Source organism: Abramis brama, assembly GCF_963993115.1.
Source record: "Abramis brama genome assembly, chromosome: 24".
NCBI lineage: Eukaryota > Metazoa > Chordata > Actinopteri > Cypriniformes > Leuciscidae > Abramis > Abramis brama.
Window position 1 is genome coordinate 19,570,259 of NC_139986.1, and position 18,937 is coordinate 19,589,195.

At 36.2% G+C, this 18,937-nt stretch overlaps 1 protein-coding gene across 6 annotated transcripts in view; it reads right to left on the reverse strand.

Annotated features, from left to right (window-relative positions):
* Positions 1 to 17,919, reverse strand: part of phldb2b (pleckstrin homology-like domain, family B, member 2b) — a 49,079-nt gene extending 31,160 nt beyond the window's left edge. For 2 of the 6 annotated variants that reach the window (XM_084103277.1, XM_084103276.1), the window contains exons 1-5: positions 17,638 to 17,919; positions 8,730 to 8,798; positions 8,538 to 8,661; positions 6,012 to 6,194; positions 1,026 to 1,145 (exon numbers count right to left, since the gene is read on the reverse strand). In XM_084103277.1, coding sequence (XP_083959403.1) covers positions 1,026 to 1,145; positions 6,012 to 6,194; positions 8,538 to 8,661; positions 8,730 to 8,798; positions 17,638 to 17,661 — 520 coding nt within the window. In that variant the 5' untranslated portion in view covers positions 17,662 to 17,919. Of the gene's footprint in view, positions 1 to 1,025; positions 1,146 to 3,641; positions 3,794 to 6,011; positions 6,195 to 8,537; positions 8,662 to 8,729; positions 8,799 to 17,637 lie in introns of those variants that run through there. The other 4 variants (XM_084103281.1, XM_084103280.1, XM_084103278.1 and 1 more) reach the window with 4 other exon arrangements.
* Between the last annotated feature and the right edge of the window lie 1,018 nt (positions 17,920 to 18,937).

The window sequence follows — 18,937 nt, forward strand, 5'->3', positions numbered from 1 at the left end:
TGGCTACCTTAAGAAACTGATGCATGCAGCTGATGTATAGGCCTACAGTATATACCACTCTGGTAAACTCTAATCCCCATAAACCAACTAGAAAGCAACATAAGGGTTAAAGTTTACCTTATTCAACTATAGTAAGCAAAGTCAGTTCCCGAATGTGTGTTTTTCCCAGGTTTGCTATGTACAATGCACTTTGAGTGAGTGGGTTCACTTTTGTTTATGTGAAGATTCATTCCTGCTGTCTAGCAACACAGTGTGAGACCGAGAGAACGACTGAGAGGAGGTGGTAATAATTTATGTCGCTCTCTACACCTCACTCAAAACGTTCAATCAATCAACGGGGTGAATCCAAACCACATCTGTTTACAGATCACACATTCCATGAGACAGACTGGCTCCCTAAATGTGTGTGGGTTTGCTTAGATATACTAGAGTTAGTTAGCTAAATCTGGCAAACCGTGTGTGTGTATACATGTATATTAATTAATTAATAAAACATATGTAAACACATTTACGTGGATTAAAGGCATTTGCATAAAAATTATTTCAGAAAAAATGGGTGAAATTAAAAAAAATTAAAAACCCTTTAGAAAAAGATTTTTAAAAATCTGATACTAGGTGCTGAGGTGGGTCATATTTTACTACTGCTTTTACATGTGCATCTTTACACAGAAATCAGAGCACAGTTTGCTCCGAGCAGCCTTAACTAGCTGTGTAAAGATGCCTTGTCTGTAAAATAGCTTCATCAAAGGCTTCGTATCCTATTGCAGACTGTAAAAAGAAAGAGCTGTGACAGGTAACTGAAACCATGTATTACACAAACACACACAGACAGAGAAGATCCTCCATGGATGATGAGCTGGCATGTTGTGATATGGGATAAAGGCTGTGTGTGTGCACAAAAGTTCAGTGGTTTCAGTTCCTGAGGGCGTTAGGGTGCAAAATATGGAAAGTTAATGAAGAAAGATGAAGGAAAGATTATGGTGATGGTAAGATAAGTTGGAACACTTGGAAGAAGGAGAGGTTACCTGTGCTGTACACCAGCGGAGAGACGGGACTCTTCTGAGGAAGCATGCTTTTCATACGGTTGGCCTCCTCGGGATGGTTAAAGCGAAAGATATAGGATTTACCAAGACAGAGTGTGTAACCTGCAGAGAGAGGAAAATAAACGACACAGATCAATCAGAGAAAGACAAGATTAGTGTTCACGTCACTCAAATTCACAGTCCGTTGAAATCAACAGCATTTGAAGACACGGGGAAACTGAAATGTGAAAAAACACTGAAATCTTCAAAACACTGAACCATTGATGAATCTTTCAACCACATCATTTAATTATTCAAGTTGCTACTCAGCATGGCTGCACATACTGAATTTGAAAAGCGTGTTTCACCACACAAACTGACTTATACATCATTTTTTCTCATTTTGTCTTAGTACAGTACTACTTCATGAGGGTCTGGGTCTGTATTTTCCACTAATCTGAAATCAGAGACCACAGAACAGTAGATGGATGCGAGCCCGGAAAAAAGTCATAGAAAGCGGAATAACAGCTCATGGAAAATATGTAGGACCTCTTTTTCTTCCTCAGTGAAACCCCAAAATATTTGCCTCAATGTTTTTTTACTGGATCTGAGGATGTAAAAGCAGACAGAACTTATGTGAGCATAAGAAGAAAACAATTCCATCAAAACAAGGATTCTGAATGGGAACCGTCTGTTAATTATCACTGGATTTCAATTCATGAGACGCTTTAAAGAAGCCTTGTGAAAGTAACTTTTAGCCCAGTTGTGCAACAAGATCTCCACATTGTAAAACATGATATGATCAGTAAGTCATGGCGGTATGTTTTTTTCATTACTTTGACCTATTTCATCATTTTGAAATGTTCAAAAGTTGATACGATTTGAACAGTCAATTTGAAATCACTTAAAAATAATGCAGCAACTGAACTTAAGCTTTTAAGATGAAGTAGGTAGAAATATTATACAGTGCATGTGTTTGTCCAGCACTTTTACTCACTGATGCTACAAACGTCCAGGCTTGTGAATCATTACATGCCAAACCCCTGACATTCTTAAATCTGCCTCACACATTCTGGGGTTTGGTACACTGGCAGAACATTTCTTCAAAGCTTTCTCTGGACTTCCATTTAATGTGTCACAGAATGGACAAATACAGCTTGACCTGCGGGATGCACTGATTTCATAATAACAGATGGACACAATGTGCAGAAAAATAAAACCCTGAGTCAGTCACTTCCAAAGGCATAACACGTCCAGAGCAACACTTCACAGTCATGAAACAGAAACATAAACAGACACACGTGTGCGTGCACACACACACACACACACTCATAAGTGTTTAGTCTACACAGCTGTGCTCCTAAGGCTAAATAAATACACTTTCAAAAGAACAAAGATATGCACATCTAAGCTTGGCAACCAAGGTGACTGTATTGCAAATCTATTTCATGTACTTCCATGCAGAATACATTTGTGTAGGTTCATAAAAATGTTTCCAAGACTTTCATGAAAGTTTACACTTGTAGTTTATAGCAAGTCCTTTCCTGCCCTTCTGCCCCACAAATGAATCCACAAACACAGCTGCTTCATCTTATAAACTCTCTCTTTTAAAGTCAGGCTTGGATTAAAAATGAGATCCCTTTGATCGCATAATCAAAAGTGCATGTTCGTTTATGAACAGTTCCGTGCTCAAATTATTGGATTAACCCAGCACCACAAGGAAACAATCTTCTGGTACAATAAAACATTTAATATACCTGTGTAATGCTATAAATTAGAGAGGAGAAACAGTTAAGATCATAGCATGGATATTAGGTAAATGTTATTTGATAATTAAGAAGAAGGAAACCTTATCTGGCCTTTTGCTCAGGAAACATAAGCGTCACAGTTCATGTGCTGACATGCAAACAGCACTAAGAGAAAACAACAATACAACAACACCCAACCATATGATACTCTAAAACTATTTGAGGAAAGCAATTATTACACATGCATGCAGCAATCAAATATTGAATGGCATGAAAAACTTCATTGTTAAATAATTATGTTTCCTACATTTTCCATTTTGAATTAAAATTAAACGGGGGTGTCATATTTATTTAAGTATTATTTAAAATATATGCTTTTAATTGATCACAATAAATTCATTAAAAAAAAACACCCTGACTGACAGTGTGATAGGCAACAGCACTATTTGTACTTGACATAACCTTTTCTAAAATACTTTTATTTGTAAATGTAGGAATATTATAAAAGCTAGATACACATAGCCCAAAAACGTGTTACTCCATACATGGTCACAAATGTCAATAAATTAACAGGTTAAATATTTACATGTAGCCTATTTTTTTATTTATTATGACATCGTAAAAAAATTAAGATAAATATTAGTAGGCTTACGCTTACAAGCAGACACAAAAACAAAGTTTTACTAATTAAAAAATAAGTGACACTTGACGTAACACTACGATGTGAAGTGAACGAGCACGTATAGGCGGCGGGCTTCGTCGATCAGCGTTCGCGTCCTTGACCTGCAGTGTAGATTCAATGTAAAAATGTCTAAACCACATATCTGATCAATTTGCTGGAAGAAAACGATAAATTAGAAAGAAAACAAACCTTTCAGGAAGTCACATTAAGCGAGTACCTCAAAGCATGAGCGGAGTTCTGCAGTCAATTAGTGTTTCACGCCGAAAGCCATGACCCGCGTGCGTTTCACTGATACAAACACGCGCGCGTCTCACGCGACCGGTTCACTTTCCTCCTCTCCTGAGGTCACTCAAAGCAAACGCTCCAAACCCAACCTAAAGGGGTGGTGCTCTTTACATACTCAAGTACAACATAGTAGGGAAGTCCAGCTGTTTCACTGTTTCGCATTTGGAAGTAAGTAAAAGCACTGTCTTTCAAAGTTGCGTAACATGAACATTGGTCATCTCAAAAGTTGTTCTGTTTGTTAAAGCAAACACTTGTTTAGTGAAAGGGGAGACTAAACCCCACCCCCTCCATTTTCTTTGTCTACCTACTCAGAGATAAAGTTACCTGATGGAATGTTTAGTGGAGAAGAAACACTATACAAAATCTATAGTATCAGAAATGTTTATCAAAACATTTTCTGCACTTTCTCCAAGATATTTTCCATTCCCTCTGCAGGATTTGCCTGTTGAGTAATAATTTGTGCAACTCTTGACTGAAACAGAAATCAATTGTTCCTCTTTCACAAGATTGAACATAATCTTGTTTAATTTTCTGACCTCTTCACATCATCATGATGTCAGCACAAAACTCCCAGCCGTCATCAATCATAATGGTGTAGACAATGAGAAATCTGATTTCAGTCTGGCTCAAGTCAATTGCACAAAATGTATGATGTACTGTATGTATAAAATATAGTTTTTATTTATAGTTTTCAAACTTTTTAATGACAAGAACGAAGAACCCCAAAATGATGACGAGGAACCCCCTTTCTAAAATATAGATGCATCTATGGCGAATTGGTGGCTATAGTTCGAATGAATTCAGATTATCTAATTTGTACATTTATCTTCTTATGCCCTAGTGACATGTATGTTTAGGGGTAGGGTAGTGGACCTTTATGCTTAATATTTTCCTAATAATCACACGTACGATTCACATCGTACAAATTCATATGAAATCACCTTCTCATAACATAGTTACATTTTCCCAGGAAATCAGGTTGGAATTATTCATAAAAAATATTATTATTATTATACAAGACAAATATTTAAAACATTGTAATTTGTATAGAACTTTTCACAATTCATATTGCTATTAGAAAATAAGCCAGTGCGCAAGCTAAAGAAGATAGTGATGAAGAAAAACTTTCTAGAAAGATACAAGACAAATAAAAACTGTTCTCGAGCATATGATTGATTATGAGCATTTTGACGTAAACAACCTTTTTTCTACAAAGTATATATATAAAAAACACAAAAAAACATGCACTCAGCGGTCTGTTTTTAATAATAGGTTTTCTGCTATTTACATACCACACACCTTACCGTCTGGACAGTCTACCTACACACAGATACCTACACACAGTCTGGAACCGTCTAATAATAGATTGAGTCTGACACCAATCAAAGAATTCTCCAATCAAATGAAGTTTTGCAATTGCCCGGGGGGACGTGACTCCACTTGTTGCGTCACAGTGAGTGGTGGAGGTGGAATAGACCTCTAACTGAGCTCTGCTGATTATTACCAGTCCTATATCTTCTGTGCTCAAAGCATTTAGAGTTACGGGAGGTTAGCCTCAAATATATGCTATTTTTTTTCTCATTGACAGCAGAGCATCCTTTTAACTAGCATGTGGCTGCTTGTTGCAATGCAGATGTATAATATGAGTTCCTTCACAACTGGGTCTCTCTTCTAAAAACATTCAAAAACGAAAAGAAATTTGTTTTAATTTGCATCACAGTCGTGCCTGTTGACATTCCCTCCAACGGAAACAAAGACAGAAGTTGAGGACCCATCTCGCAATGCTGTCAATATTTGTATTTCGGGACTGAAGAGTGTCAGAATAAGTCTGGTAAATGTTTATCTGACTCTCTCTCACTGAGATGTGAAAGAAAATGAGCATGGAGTATGATGGATCATTTGTTGAGGAACTCGATGAGGCTAAAGAATGCAGGAATTATGAGAAAATACAACCTTGGGTTGAAAAGCTGAGCTCGGGAGCTTACTTTAACGCTTCTGGAAGCTCTGAGTCACAGTGTCGCATTAAGAAAAGATCCAAAACCACACCATTTAAACTCTGATTGACGTCCAAAACCAAAACCCTGCTGGATAGACACATCATGCATTACTACTATAACACACTTCATTCCCAGGTCATAAACCTCTTCCCCTTTTCCCCCTTCCCCAAACAAACAAAAACATGCATGCAATGCATGATGGTTCTTTGTTGTGAATGCATTTTTGCACTTTTTCAAATGCGCTGAAGTGCTGCAGTCATAATTCTGTTGAGGTTACCTTGCGTGAGTTGTGTGGGTCTGGTAACAGGGACTCCATCGAGCGAACACAGGTGTCCGCATGGGTCAAGAGTGACGAACCCTCCTCTGTTCTCAATCCTGCAGTGTTCTGCTTCAATGCCGGGACCCTCAATAGTGATGTCCTGAGGTACAGGGGCATCGTCACGGCCTATGCGTGTCACTCCTGTAATAAAAATCAACTAAATATGAAGTATGAAGCATTTAGTGCTACTGATTAAAATTAAATCTGGAGTGTAAGAAATAAAGACTGTAAATAAATACATTTGTAGTTATGCAATGTGGTTATCTATGTTTAAATCAGTTCATCTGTAAGACGGTTACTAGAAATAAAAATTCGAGTTATTTAGGGTGTGTTGGGATACATTTACACAACAACGAAAAGTTTTTCCTTCGCGTTTTTCACGGACAGGCGACAACGTTGTCAAAATGATACCCGTTCACACGGATCAGCAAAAACAACTAAAAACTCTGTATTATGCATCCCAGGCCAGTAGGTGGCGATGTCACTTTGTAAAAAAACCACTATGGTGCAAATGAACACAATACCCATGACGTCACCGTTTTCATAAATTTACATGGCAACAATAATGGTATCGTTTTCAAACACTTGCCATTTGAATCAAAGGTTTGTGTTTTCGGGCCCCCAAAACACTATTGTTGTGTAAATGAATGGCCAAAATGCAAAAAGTTTTCAGTGTTTAGTTGTAAACGGCCCCTTACTCATAAAATTTTGTCTCTGTCACCTCAATATATTAAACAGTAACCAATAATATTTTTGTAAAATATTAGATTTTTTTTTTTTTTTTTTTTTTGAATACAATAAAATTACAATAAAACTGCTGTAAATATGTATTTTTAATTACATTGTCAAATGAAAAAACAGTCAATAAACAGATTCAGACCTAATCTCAATCCATATGTGACCCTGGATCACAAAACCATAAAAAGTAGCACGCCACGGGGATATTTGTGGCAATAGCCAACAATACATTGTATGGGTCAAAATTATAGATTTTTCTTTTATGCCAAAAATCATTAGGATATTAAGTAAAGATCATGTTCCATGAAGATATTTTATAAATTTCCTACCGTAAATATATTAAACATTTATTTTTGTGAGTGAATGCAGCACAATCGCAAACATAAATGGACAACTTTAAAGGTGATTTTCTCAATGTTTCGTTTTTTTTTTTGCACCCTCAGATTTCAAATAGTTGTATCTCGGCCAAATATTGTCCTATCCTAACAATACATCAATGGAAAGCTTATTTATTCAGCTTTCAGATGATGTATAAATCATGGGACTGGTTTTGTAGTCCAGGGTCACATATTGCATATTACGGGAGTCCCTAAGGGGACATTATGATGGAAAATACATGGGAAGAATTTTTCACTCACAAATCTTTTGCATTCCCCCGAGAAACTTTCCAAAAGTTTTGCAAGAGAACACAAAAGTTTTGTTAGGAAATGCTAAAGTTTCGCAAGCTAACGCAAAAGGATTGAAATATTATTTTTTTCCTCTCATATACAGGATACTCTTGTTCCAGCTCTAAAATTGTAAGTAACTAATGCCACCTCACAAAATGATATCTGACTACAATGCATACTGATGCATACAAAATCTTCTGCACTGTCGCCAGTTTAGTTATTTCAAATACTAACGTAAATTGTTTTTTGTCGCATTTGCACCAATTTTGTCTGGAGTCATGTTGCTGGCATGGAGATGTACTTTTCCAATGAATGGTGTGTGTGTTTTTGTTTTACATTTCCACTCTTCTCTGACCTCTGCTGGCTCACACACTCAGCCAGTGACGCAAATCGCCCCCATACAGTTTTATTTCAACACCTCACAGTCTATTACTAACGGATATGTTCAAATATTTGCTCTTTTTAAAATCTAAACATAATTAGACTGCCTTAAAATAGCAAGTTAAAATCAGTCGTTGTGTGTGTCCAGCACCATAGTCAGTCCTGTAATACTTGTGATTTTATTACTCAGTGCCATAGGAGGAAGTCAGCTTGACTCCTTCTCCTGTCTCTATTCTGATAGGTTGCACACTTCATTTCCTGAGCCATTCTGAGATTGCATTCCAGAGTTTACCATGGTGACAATGATAAGAGGGGTGTGGAATGAGCGGGAGCTTTATGTTTGCAGATGTTGTGTCATTAAGACAAGCTTGACACCTGTGTGTAATCAGAGATGGGTGGACCTGTCTTCCTGCCTCCTTACGTTTCTTTAAGGTAAAGATTAAATAAGATGTATTGGGTTCCCGCTTTGGGAATATTTGCATCAGAAAATCCCCATCATTCCACCCTCTTCCTATATGATAAGTGCACTAACAATAAAAGCCGCATCCACTGTTTCATGAAGGCATATATAGACAGAGGGTCTTATTTACAGATCTATTCTTTGCAGGCCATTGTTCATGGTTATTTGGGGTTGTGTGTGTGAGAGAGGGAGATCGAGAGATAGTTAAAATCAAACAGAGAGAAAAAAAACACATACCCTCCTTTAGAGGTAGCAGAGTAATGGCCACACTTAGCCTTCCGCTTCCCAGGCTGACTAGGTGAGGGGTCGCTGTTTGTACCTTCAGTCCTTTTCCTGTGTCAATCAGGTCCAGTGGTGGACTCTAAAACAGAACATTAGAGCATTAACAGTTCTGACCTCAAAGAAAAGCTGAACAATTGGTCCACTAACCTTAGAAGAACCAAGGCTCTGATCTGACTCCGGTTCGAGGACACTCGCTGGGCAGTTTGACTGTGTATCCTGTACCACACAAGGAGAACAAAGGGATGATATGTTTTAAACATGCACATACTTTAAATGTAATCGTTAAAGGCTTTACAGACTTATAAAGTCTTTACATTTTAAAAAAGTCTTTAAATGTTCGCCGGTTCCCGCCTCCTTCTTCCCACAACAACGAACTGTTACAGATGGTAATCAAACAGTTGACGGTAGCCATTGACTTCCATAGTAGGAAAAAAATAATATGGAAGTCAATGGGTGCCTTCAACTGTCTGGTTACCAACATTCTTTAAAACATATTTTGCGTTAAACAGAAGAAAGAAATTCATACAGGTTTGGTACAACATGTTGGTGAGTGAATTATGACAAAATTTTCGTTTTTGGGTGAACTATCCCTTTAAATCCCACCTCAGAGATTTTATTTGTTTTTAAGTGGAACACAAATACAAGTTTAGCTTTTTCCATACAATAAAAGTAAATGCAGACACTGTCAAGCTACAAAAAATGCATAAAGGGTTTATAGTCCTTCTATACACTACCATTCAAAAGTCTCTTATGCTAATTGATCAAAAATACAGTAAAAAAGAATATTGTAAAAATATTATAATCATTTAAAATAACGGTTTTCTATTTGATGCTAAAGAAACGCGAATATGATTTTAAAGGTCTGGTAGAAGGCAAAGATTTTTTCTGTGAATAAGGGACATCAGTTTAGCTCAAAAGCTTTAGCTCATCAGTTTAGCTTAACTTTATATGGAGAAGAGCAACATGAACATTCTTTAAAAAATTGTTTGTGTTCCTTGGAAGGAAGAATATTATACAGGTTTGGAAAAGCACGATGGTGAGGAAATTATAATTTTACTTGTCTATGATGTTTAGAGAATTATATAATACTGCAACATGGTGGTTTAGATCGTGAAGTTTACATTAGCAAACAATTGCTGGTTATCTTTCAGTTCTAGTTTAAACACCATTGAGTGTATCCAGGTAAGGAAAAAGCTATTATGTTTAATGGCAGTCCAGTAACAAGATAGATACCACATAGACACTCACAAACAGTCCCTGAGGGCCATAAACATCAGAGTGAACATACTTACACTCTCTAATCCAGACGCCACACGTAACATAGGTTGGAATGTGTGTGAAAAAATTCCAAAAGGGCAAAAAAGAGAGTGGGAGGAAAAGGCAGGAATTTTCCATGTCTACTATTTCCCATGAGTCATTGGGAGTGTTTGGCATACCATGCCACTGGATATGTAGTGAGAAATTGCCCTTGCCTTGGTGCTGACAGTTGCAGTTACCATAGAGAGGAGGGACCACATACAGTACACTGCAGCTAACCCAACTCACCCAAACAGACACATAAACATGTATACAGATGCCCCAAAATGTATATGGACACTTAATGTAATAATTTCAGTGTCAATATCAAACCAAGTGGTTGCAGATGCCATGCTAGACTGCAGAATTAACCTCAGTTTTCTGAGCCATTTTTGCAAATTGGTTACTTTATGATTTTTAGGATGTACTGTATGAAATTAGTTTCCTTCATGTTTCAAAATTTAAACCCTAGAAACTTCAAAATATTGTTTGTGCTTATTTTTTAAATAAAAATATATTTTGATATATTTTGCAATACATTTAAGAGTTTCTTAAGTGTCCACATATATATTTTTTGGTTTCTCCAGACCTGAAAACAGCCATTATTCTTATACCATTCTTTAATGTGCTATTCCTACTCAGCCTGAGAGGAATATTTGACCATTACCGCCTCACGCTGTTCCCGTTTCCTCAGATACAAAACTGACTTCCTGAATGAGGTCACTGCTGTTCAAACACCCTAATTTCCAATCCACACACCAGGGTCCAATCAGATTGCACCTACAACCAGGCTTCTATACTATTTCATTTTATTATATTAGCAGTAGGCTACAGTTTTGCTAGTAAGTTTACACACCCCTTGCAGAATCTGTAAGATTTTAGTTTTTTTTAAAGTGGTCATAAAATTTCATTTTTTTTAAATTAGCGCACTTATAAAGTTTTTTTTTATTTTATAAAACAGACATTTACATTTGCCTCAATAAAATATTTAACAAACATGCAAGGAATGAGAAATTTGTAAAACTTTTTAGGCCTGCGTATAGGTACACTATACTGTTCAAAGTTAGTGGTCGGTAAGATTTTTATATTGTTTTTGAAAGAAGTCTCTTATGCTTAACTACCTGCATTTATTTGATCAAAAATACAGTAAAAATGGTAATATTGTGAAATATTACAATTTAAAAGAAGTTTTCTGTCTCAGTATATTTCAAAATATTGTAACTTTCTAGTGTTATATAATCTTCAGTGTCACATGATCCTTCAGAAATCATTCTAATATGCTGATTCGGTGCTCAAGAAACATTTCTTATTATTATCAGTGTTGAAAACACACGTGCTTATTAATGTTTTTGTGGAAACCATGATATTTTTTTCAGGATTCTGTGATGAATAGAAAGTTCAACAGTTCATTTGAAATACTGTAGAAGTTTTTAATGATTCCTTGCTGTATTAATTTCTTTCACATAATGGTAGTGTATGTAGATAAGGTTATTTATACTATAAACTCTCTTGATTTAAAGGAACACTATGTAGCTTTTCAACCTTCATAATATATTTCCAAGACCCTTGTGATGGTACATCGACTTACAATAGGTTGAATGACACATTTGCCAGAGCCTGACGGGGTCTGTATCGCTTTTACTGGCACTAAGTAACTTCGGGGTTCGGGTAGTAACCCGAGCACAAAAAGAACTACAAAATTCGACTGCTTTACGGCATACGTCACTTCCCCCACCACTTCCTCAAATTTGGACGTGAGAGGCCAACCAGCGTTTGTTTTCGGCTTTCGTGCGTATGTTTTTGTCATGGGGGCTGTTTACACCTGGCCACTTCATGTGTTTTCTCAGATCGGATAGCCATCCGATCGTGAAAAGACCAGGTGTAAATGCCCTCTGAAACGCATTCGAGACGGATTTGAATCCGATCGCTCAAACCACTTCAGGAGGAGGTCTGTGCCGCATTCCAGACGAAACTGGACAAGTGTAAATGCATCTGGTTGTTGAAACCACATATGTAAATTGTACTCCTCCCAAAAATGCTAAAAATAAATAAATAAAAAAACGTGTGAGAGCGTGTTATAGGCTATATGTTATAGCCAGATATGACGACGCTACTGGAACACGCATCACCGCAGATGAGCAACTGAGCATATTCATCAAGACAACGTGCAAACTATCGCAAATCAAAGTGAAAGTAAGTCGCAGGCGCTTAACACACAATCATCATCATTAAAAGTAAAGAAATTAAATGATCTTACCAGGGCTGTTGCTGCTCTCTCTTATTGCGGTCTTTGATTTTGAAATTTTAGCTGATGATCAATAAAATGCAGTTCATATCTGTTGCTTTCGGTGACGTGCACTCCATTAAATCTGCATATTGTGCGGGAATTGAAGAACGGATTTAAATCCGTTTCGCAAAAACACATTTATGTGAGCAGGTGTAAATGGAATCGTTTTGATAAATCAGATAGCTATCCGATCTGAGAAAACGCATGAAGTGGCCAGTAAATAAATCTCTTATTTTTAAACTTGTTTGCATTCTGTTGTATGTTGTTGCGCTTTCTTGTAGTATGTCATTTTTTTTACATGCTGTTCATTCATCCATTGCTGATAATTAGACCAGTCCAATAATTTCCACATATGTCTAGCTAGCTTTCGATTATCAGAGCTGTTAACAGACTTGCTAACAAACACTCGTTTCTCTTATGTGTTTTTTGCGTTATGTTTTATTGCCTAGCTTGCCTCACGAACTAGTTTGCCAGCTGAACTCAGGTGTTGTCAGGTGTATTTATCACGTAGTCCTGAGGGATATCAGACGACGCTGTTGACGTTGATTCTTGCGATTATTTACTACAGTGCAAGTATTCCACAGCGACTCTAGGGGTCGCTGTTTGACAAAAACACAATTTCTACACAGTGTGCCTTTAAAGTAAACAGAAATTAAACATTACTGCGTTCACTGCATTCAAACTAAGCTTAATTCTCTCTGAAAAAGGTCAACTTTATGTTACTTAAGTCCTTAAAGAACTTTTAGACCCTAAGTTCACGTTTGGCCACATCCCAAAGGGGGCACTTGACAATAACATGACCCACTTTATAGCTTAACACCAACTGCACACGAACCATAATCCCCTTCCTCAACTTTCTTTGCCCTCTTTCCAGACAGGTAGACAGGCATGCTCCTGCAGGAATGTCCCAGATGTTTTGCTTTTGAGAACTACTTGGGTATGTCACCCCAGGATGAAAATACCAGCTACATTCCTCTCTAGCACCTCTACGTCCAATCAGCTCTTAGGATTATAGATGTGGGCAACTGTGGGGCGATAAGAGCAGGTTTGCTGTTTACACACAGGCGGATCTTTGTTAGGTGACCCTGACTGTGGCTTTAATTGTCAAGACCTCTTGATGCAGGTAAAAGCTGCAATGTTCAGGCATGTTCAGACATCCACAGCAAACAAAGAAGCCAGGTCTTTCATAAAGACTGCGGTGGGTTAATAACATGCAGGAAAGAAATCAAATGGGGGAAGGAAAATGGGGAGAGTGTTAATTTGAAAACAACATTTGTTTTATGAGCCACTGAGACAGGATGAAAGATAAGACTGTGGAGAGAAAGACAGAAGTGTTACGAGAACATTGAGACGTCAGATCTGTGATGAAGAAACAGAAGGAGCAGACAAGGCCAAAATCTTACACAAAGGGCTTTTTGAGTCCTTTTGCTTTACGCAAGGCATGATGTGGGAGGACATTCCTGACAAACTATCAGCTCAGCTGTAACGCACATGGGACGATCAAAGAAGGATCACACATTTCATATAGTCTCGCCCAGAGCTGCAGGACGGGTGGTGACAGCCACACACAAGTTTAGCATTTCGGCGTACGGGTGGGAGATTTAAAAAGGGAAACGGTCCGTCAACCTCCTCCTGTTTTCATTCCTTTCCCTCATCAGATCTAACAAGAACTCTGGCAGAGACATGGTTGCTTTCCAGGTCATTTCCAAATGCGTTTGAGGTAGGCTGATATTGGTTGTGATGGCCGGGTTCATCTTTTTGCCCTACATATAGGGGCTATGTTCAGAATGGAATACTAACTATTTACTGTATACCGCCACTCTTAAAAGTTCTTTGTTGACATTGATGGATCATTTTCATTGCAAGGTTCTTAGATTGCTAAATTGTTCTTCACCCTATGAGAAAATGCTTCATTTAAGAGTTATTTACTGAAATGCTCTTAGAGGAAACCAAAATGGTTCTTCCATGGCACCGCTATTCAAAATTACAAATTTTAGGCATTATAGCACATTATAAAACAGATCCTTGATTCTGATTGGTTGGGCTGCGTTCGCCATTGTAAATGACTCTCCAAACCTGGCTGTGACCTCATTAAAATAAGTATTTTTATTGACTAACCCTTTTTTAAAAGCAATAAGCCCTGTGAAACCGGGCTTTACAGTGAATTTAGAACAGCTTAGGGATTTTTAGGCACTCCTCTCCGTGTCGTGTCTAACAACTCCCCTTAGCTGTTCTAAATTCACTGTAAACCACGGCTTCTTGGGTCTTATTGCTATGATAAAAGCTTCAAACATATGCATGTTACATTATCACATGTCGTCGGGGTCCAGTTATTATCTTGGAAATAAAATGTCTTAATCTTTGGCAGTAAAAAAAAAAAAAGTCAAATAAGATTGTGAATGCAGGCTTTGTGCTGGCTCTGAATTTATAGTGTCATATTAAAGAGAAGCCATGACATGCTTACCTTTTATCAGGGGTCATTATCTTTTGATTAAAGTTACACACTCGCATCTTTAACAATATCAGCATAGAAAGCCCATCTGATCTCTCAAAGGTGACAAAGCTGCGTTGCTTATTTAGTCCAGTCTGTCACATGTGACAATGATCTCATTGTGCCTGGACCTCAGCTTAATATGGGATTCCCTTCATGGCATGCAGCTCATTAACCAAGGGTTGAAGCAGCCCCCTTGCTTCCCCTGGACACACTCAATGATGTGAGATCTTTTAGGTAGACAAACCACTCTCTGTTCTGAGTTTCCTCCCCTTCTATAGTCTTTCACTGACTTGTGTATCAGGCCACTGAAAATCATTATGTTGCATAAGGAGGGTAATATTAATGCTGTTATGTTTAAAAATAACAATAGTTATCTATAAAGACTGTAATTATGGAAGCAATTTGGAACAGTTTGTTGCGGAACAGGGCAAATGTGACTCGCGGATATTTTGCTTTTTAATAAACGACTTGAGGAACTGAATAATAATTCGCCTGCACCATTAGAATGCAAGATTTTTAAAATTGTCTGAAAAAACATATTAAGAGCTTTTAAGTCATTAGTCCCAAATTCCAAAGTTAACAAATGAAAGCGTGTGGAATGTTGTTACAGCTGCATCTGTCTGCAGGGATAAGAACCGTAAGGAAATCCACATTAGGCTGCAAAACCTTATGTAATATTATTTTAACAGTATTCCTCTCAAGCAAAGATTTCTTTGAAGAAGCCATTACCATCATATAGAGCGTTTTACACGTAAAGCCTCTTTAATAGGTCAGTTTACAAATTGAACTCTTTACATTGTACGATTGTTGTTGGTTTTCTGTTTATGACATTTACATTACATTAACATTCACTAAATCCCCCTGCCCTCTGACCATAATTCAGTAGGCTACTTCTTCATACTAAAAATATAGTAAAATTAATGTTCTACATTTTGTTTCAATAATATTTATTCCTTAATATTTTGTATTTTGAGGCGATTTCTTGATACTAGATTACTAAATGATGCACCATTTATTTAATTAAATACAAATAGTTCAAATAAAAAAAAAAAAATCAATTAATGCAGTGATTAGGTTCAAATTGGAGCAAAGGTATTTAAATACCTTAGCCTTAAATATATTTACAGAGCTGTGTATTCCTAATTGCATTTAAGAGTATTTTCAGACATTTTAACTTACTTTTAATAGGTTTTGCATTTGGATATATATTTAGGCATTATCAAAGACTACTTCATTGTCCATTTAGCCTTTTCTAATCATGTCCAAATTTTTCTGTTCATAAAGTAATTGCCAGAAAAGCCACCAAGTTTTGTACCATTCAGACGAAGTCAAAAGTGAAACTTTTAAATGGATTTTTTTGTTTAAAATGTCATTTTAGGGTTAAAAATAAATTAAAAATAAAGGTTCTTTACAGGCATCTATGGTTTCATAAAGAATCCATTGCATCCATGAGACATTTTCACTGTACAAAAGGTTCTTTTGATTATTAAAACTCTCTTCACAGTAGAAATACTAGTTTAAGTTTAATTGGCATTTTGCGAAAAACTTGTTTTGGAACCAAGATGGTGTTTTTGAATGCAAGCAGACCTCATGCAGATGTTTTTCTCTTGTCACAACTGATTGACAGAATCATCACTCAACACATGCAATTACTGTCTTTGTAACCACACTCAACAATGATTTCACACCTGTCCGCCAGTGAGAGCTCTGTAAGTCAGCTGGATCACAGGTTAACACACCTGAGCCAATTGCAAAAGTGTTGAGTGACAGGTCCAATGTTTTCACAACCATAGCATCTGGTTCACTAAATAGCATCTGCATCCCTCTCGTCTGTCTGCATGTTTAAATCTTTTCATCATGTCGCAGTGACTCACGAAATAATTGCTGCTCTTATGCATGTAACTCATAACAATTGTGTGCTGAGTGTCATAGACAGTGTTTTTACAACCGTAACATCTGGTTTGAGGGTTCTAAAGCTATTGTTTTTGCACAGTGCATGGGTCATTTAAGTCAACAAACAAAACAATGCACAAAAACAACTATAAACCTTCAGCTGTTTGTTCAGTTCAATTTGATTGATTCTTTTTTTTTTTGTCAGACAATGAAATCCCACCTCTTTTTGGTTCTTTACCTGTTTTCTTTCAGGTTGGTTTAGAGAGGGTTATCATTGTCTCTGGTGTTTGATGTTTATATGATGCCAATCTCTCAGTTCAAAGTCATGATTCAGTGCCCATGATGAATTCAACAGACAAAACACAAGCCAAATTGTGCCAAGAGTCAAGTAGAATAAGTTAAATAGAGACTGCAGCCAAAATAAACATTATCAGTCATATTTAGTAGTTTCTTTAACCATTAGGCATCACCAAACAGGTACTGATTGATTCAGTTAGGGACAATTAAAAAAGAAAATAATATTTCTTAATTCATTTGATGTATACTTAGTATAGAGAAGACTGAGTCACAATACTGCTGTCATTACCATCACACCAAGCAATTTTTCAGACAAAGTTTTTTTTTAAAGGTTTATGGTGAAAATGAAAGTGATAGAGGTGAACACATCTGCCAGGACAGCAGAGAGCCTTTTTTTTTTACATTCATGATAAAAATACACTGTAAATGGTAACTTAAAGAGCTGTTTTTACTTGATTTAACACAAAAATAATTTTGTTGGTATAAATTATTGTATTTAGGTTGATTCAGCAATATTATATATTTTTTACTTTAATATTATTTATATTTTGTATAGTTTTTGTCATTACCCTCATAGCCTCATTTCATTAGACGTCACTGTAATAACAATCCATCACACATGTATGAGATAATATAGACTTAAGTTTAATCTTCCAATATTGTAAGTGTCCTTAAGTAAATAATAATAATAATAAACCCTGTTCATTATAGACAGAGATAGTGTGCTTATTTTAAGTAAACAGACTTTTACTTCAAGGTTTATTTGTGTAAATGATAAAAAGTCTCACCATTGCCGAAACGATGTCTGTCATCTTGAATGGCAACTCCAAAGACACTTAAAGCCTATTCAATATTTCCTCTTCTTTGAAAACACCAACCCTCTGCCGCCAGTTAATGATAAAAAATGAAAACAAGTGAAACTATCAGACCAAAATAATTAATTTCCAAAGGAATTAAACAAGTCTTGAGGCTCTTTGGTGACTGAAAGGCGCTGTCCTGTCGCTCTTGGCCAGCGGCGACTCCGCTGTGCTGTGGAATGCGCAACAGCTGGAACTGAGCCGTTCGCTGGTGTGCGCGTGCGCATTGGAGCCCCCGGCGCGTGCAGTTTGTTGACACAAGGGATAAAACATACATCTGTCTTTTAAAAAAGCAGCAGTTTGAAATTAATCAGAGATTATCGATAGAATGTTATTAACACAAATGTATATGATTTGATGTTTTCTGTTTAATGTATTAATACGTTGTCGTTAACACTCACTACGAACCCCAAACCCACCTGCCCTCCCATAATTCAGTAGGCTACTACTACTACACACACACATACACACGCATATGTGGTTTACTGGGACTCTCAGTTTTATACTGTACAAACTGTATATTCTACACTGTTTTTTTTATTTTTTTATTTTTTTTACATTGCTTTAACTCATTTTTTTTCCTAAAGATTCAATTCGTTTTTTAGGTCAGTCTAATGTAATTTAAGTTTAAATAACTTAAACATTTAAGTACAAGTTGATTGATTTTATATATATATATAGATATATATATATACATATATATATATATATATATATATATATATATATATATATATATATATACATATATATATATATATATATATATATATATATATATACATATACATAAATACATATATATATATATATATATATATATATATATATATATATATATATATATATATACACAGTGTATCCCCCTACTCCTAAACCTGCCCACACCGAAGAAAAAAAAAAAAAAACGAAGTAAAATTTACTACATTTTTCTTTGGCAAGTTTTTGCACAAATATTTTTTAAGTAAATTACACACATATTTTTAAAGATAATTTCACATATGGAATTAAGTAAACTCTACTTAACTAAGTTAAGTAAAAGTTACAAAGAAAATAAGTAATTTTAACTTGGCTAGTAAAAGGTTGAGTAATATCTATTTAGTTGAAGTTTCCTTTGTGATATATTTCACTCAAACAATATATAACACTGAATTAAACCACACTGTTAAAGTATATGCTTTATTTAGAAATATCTAAATATTATCTCATATCGAAATATCTAAATACAATA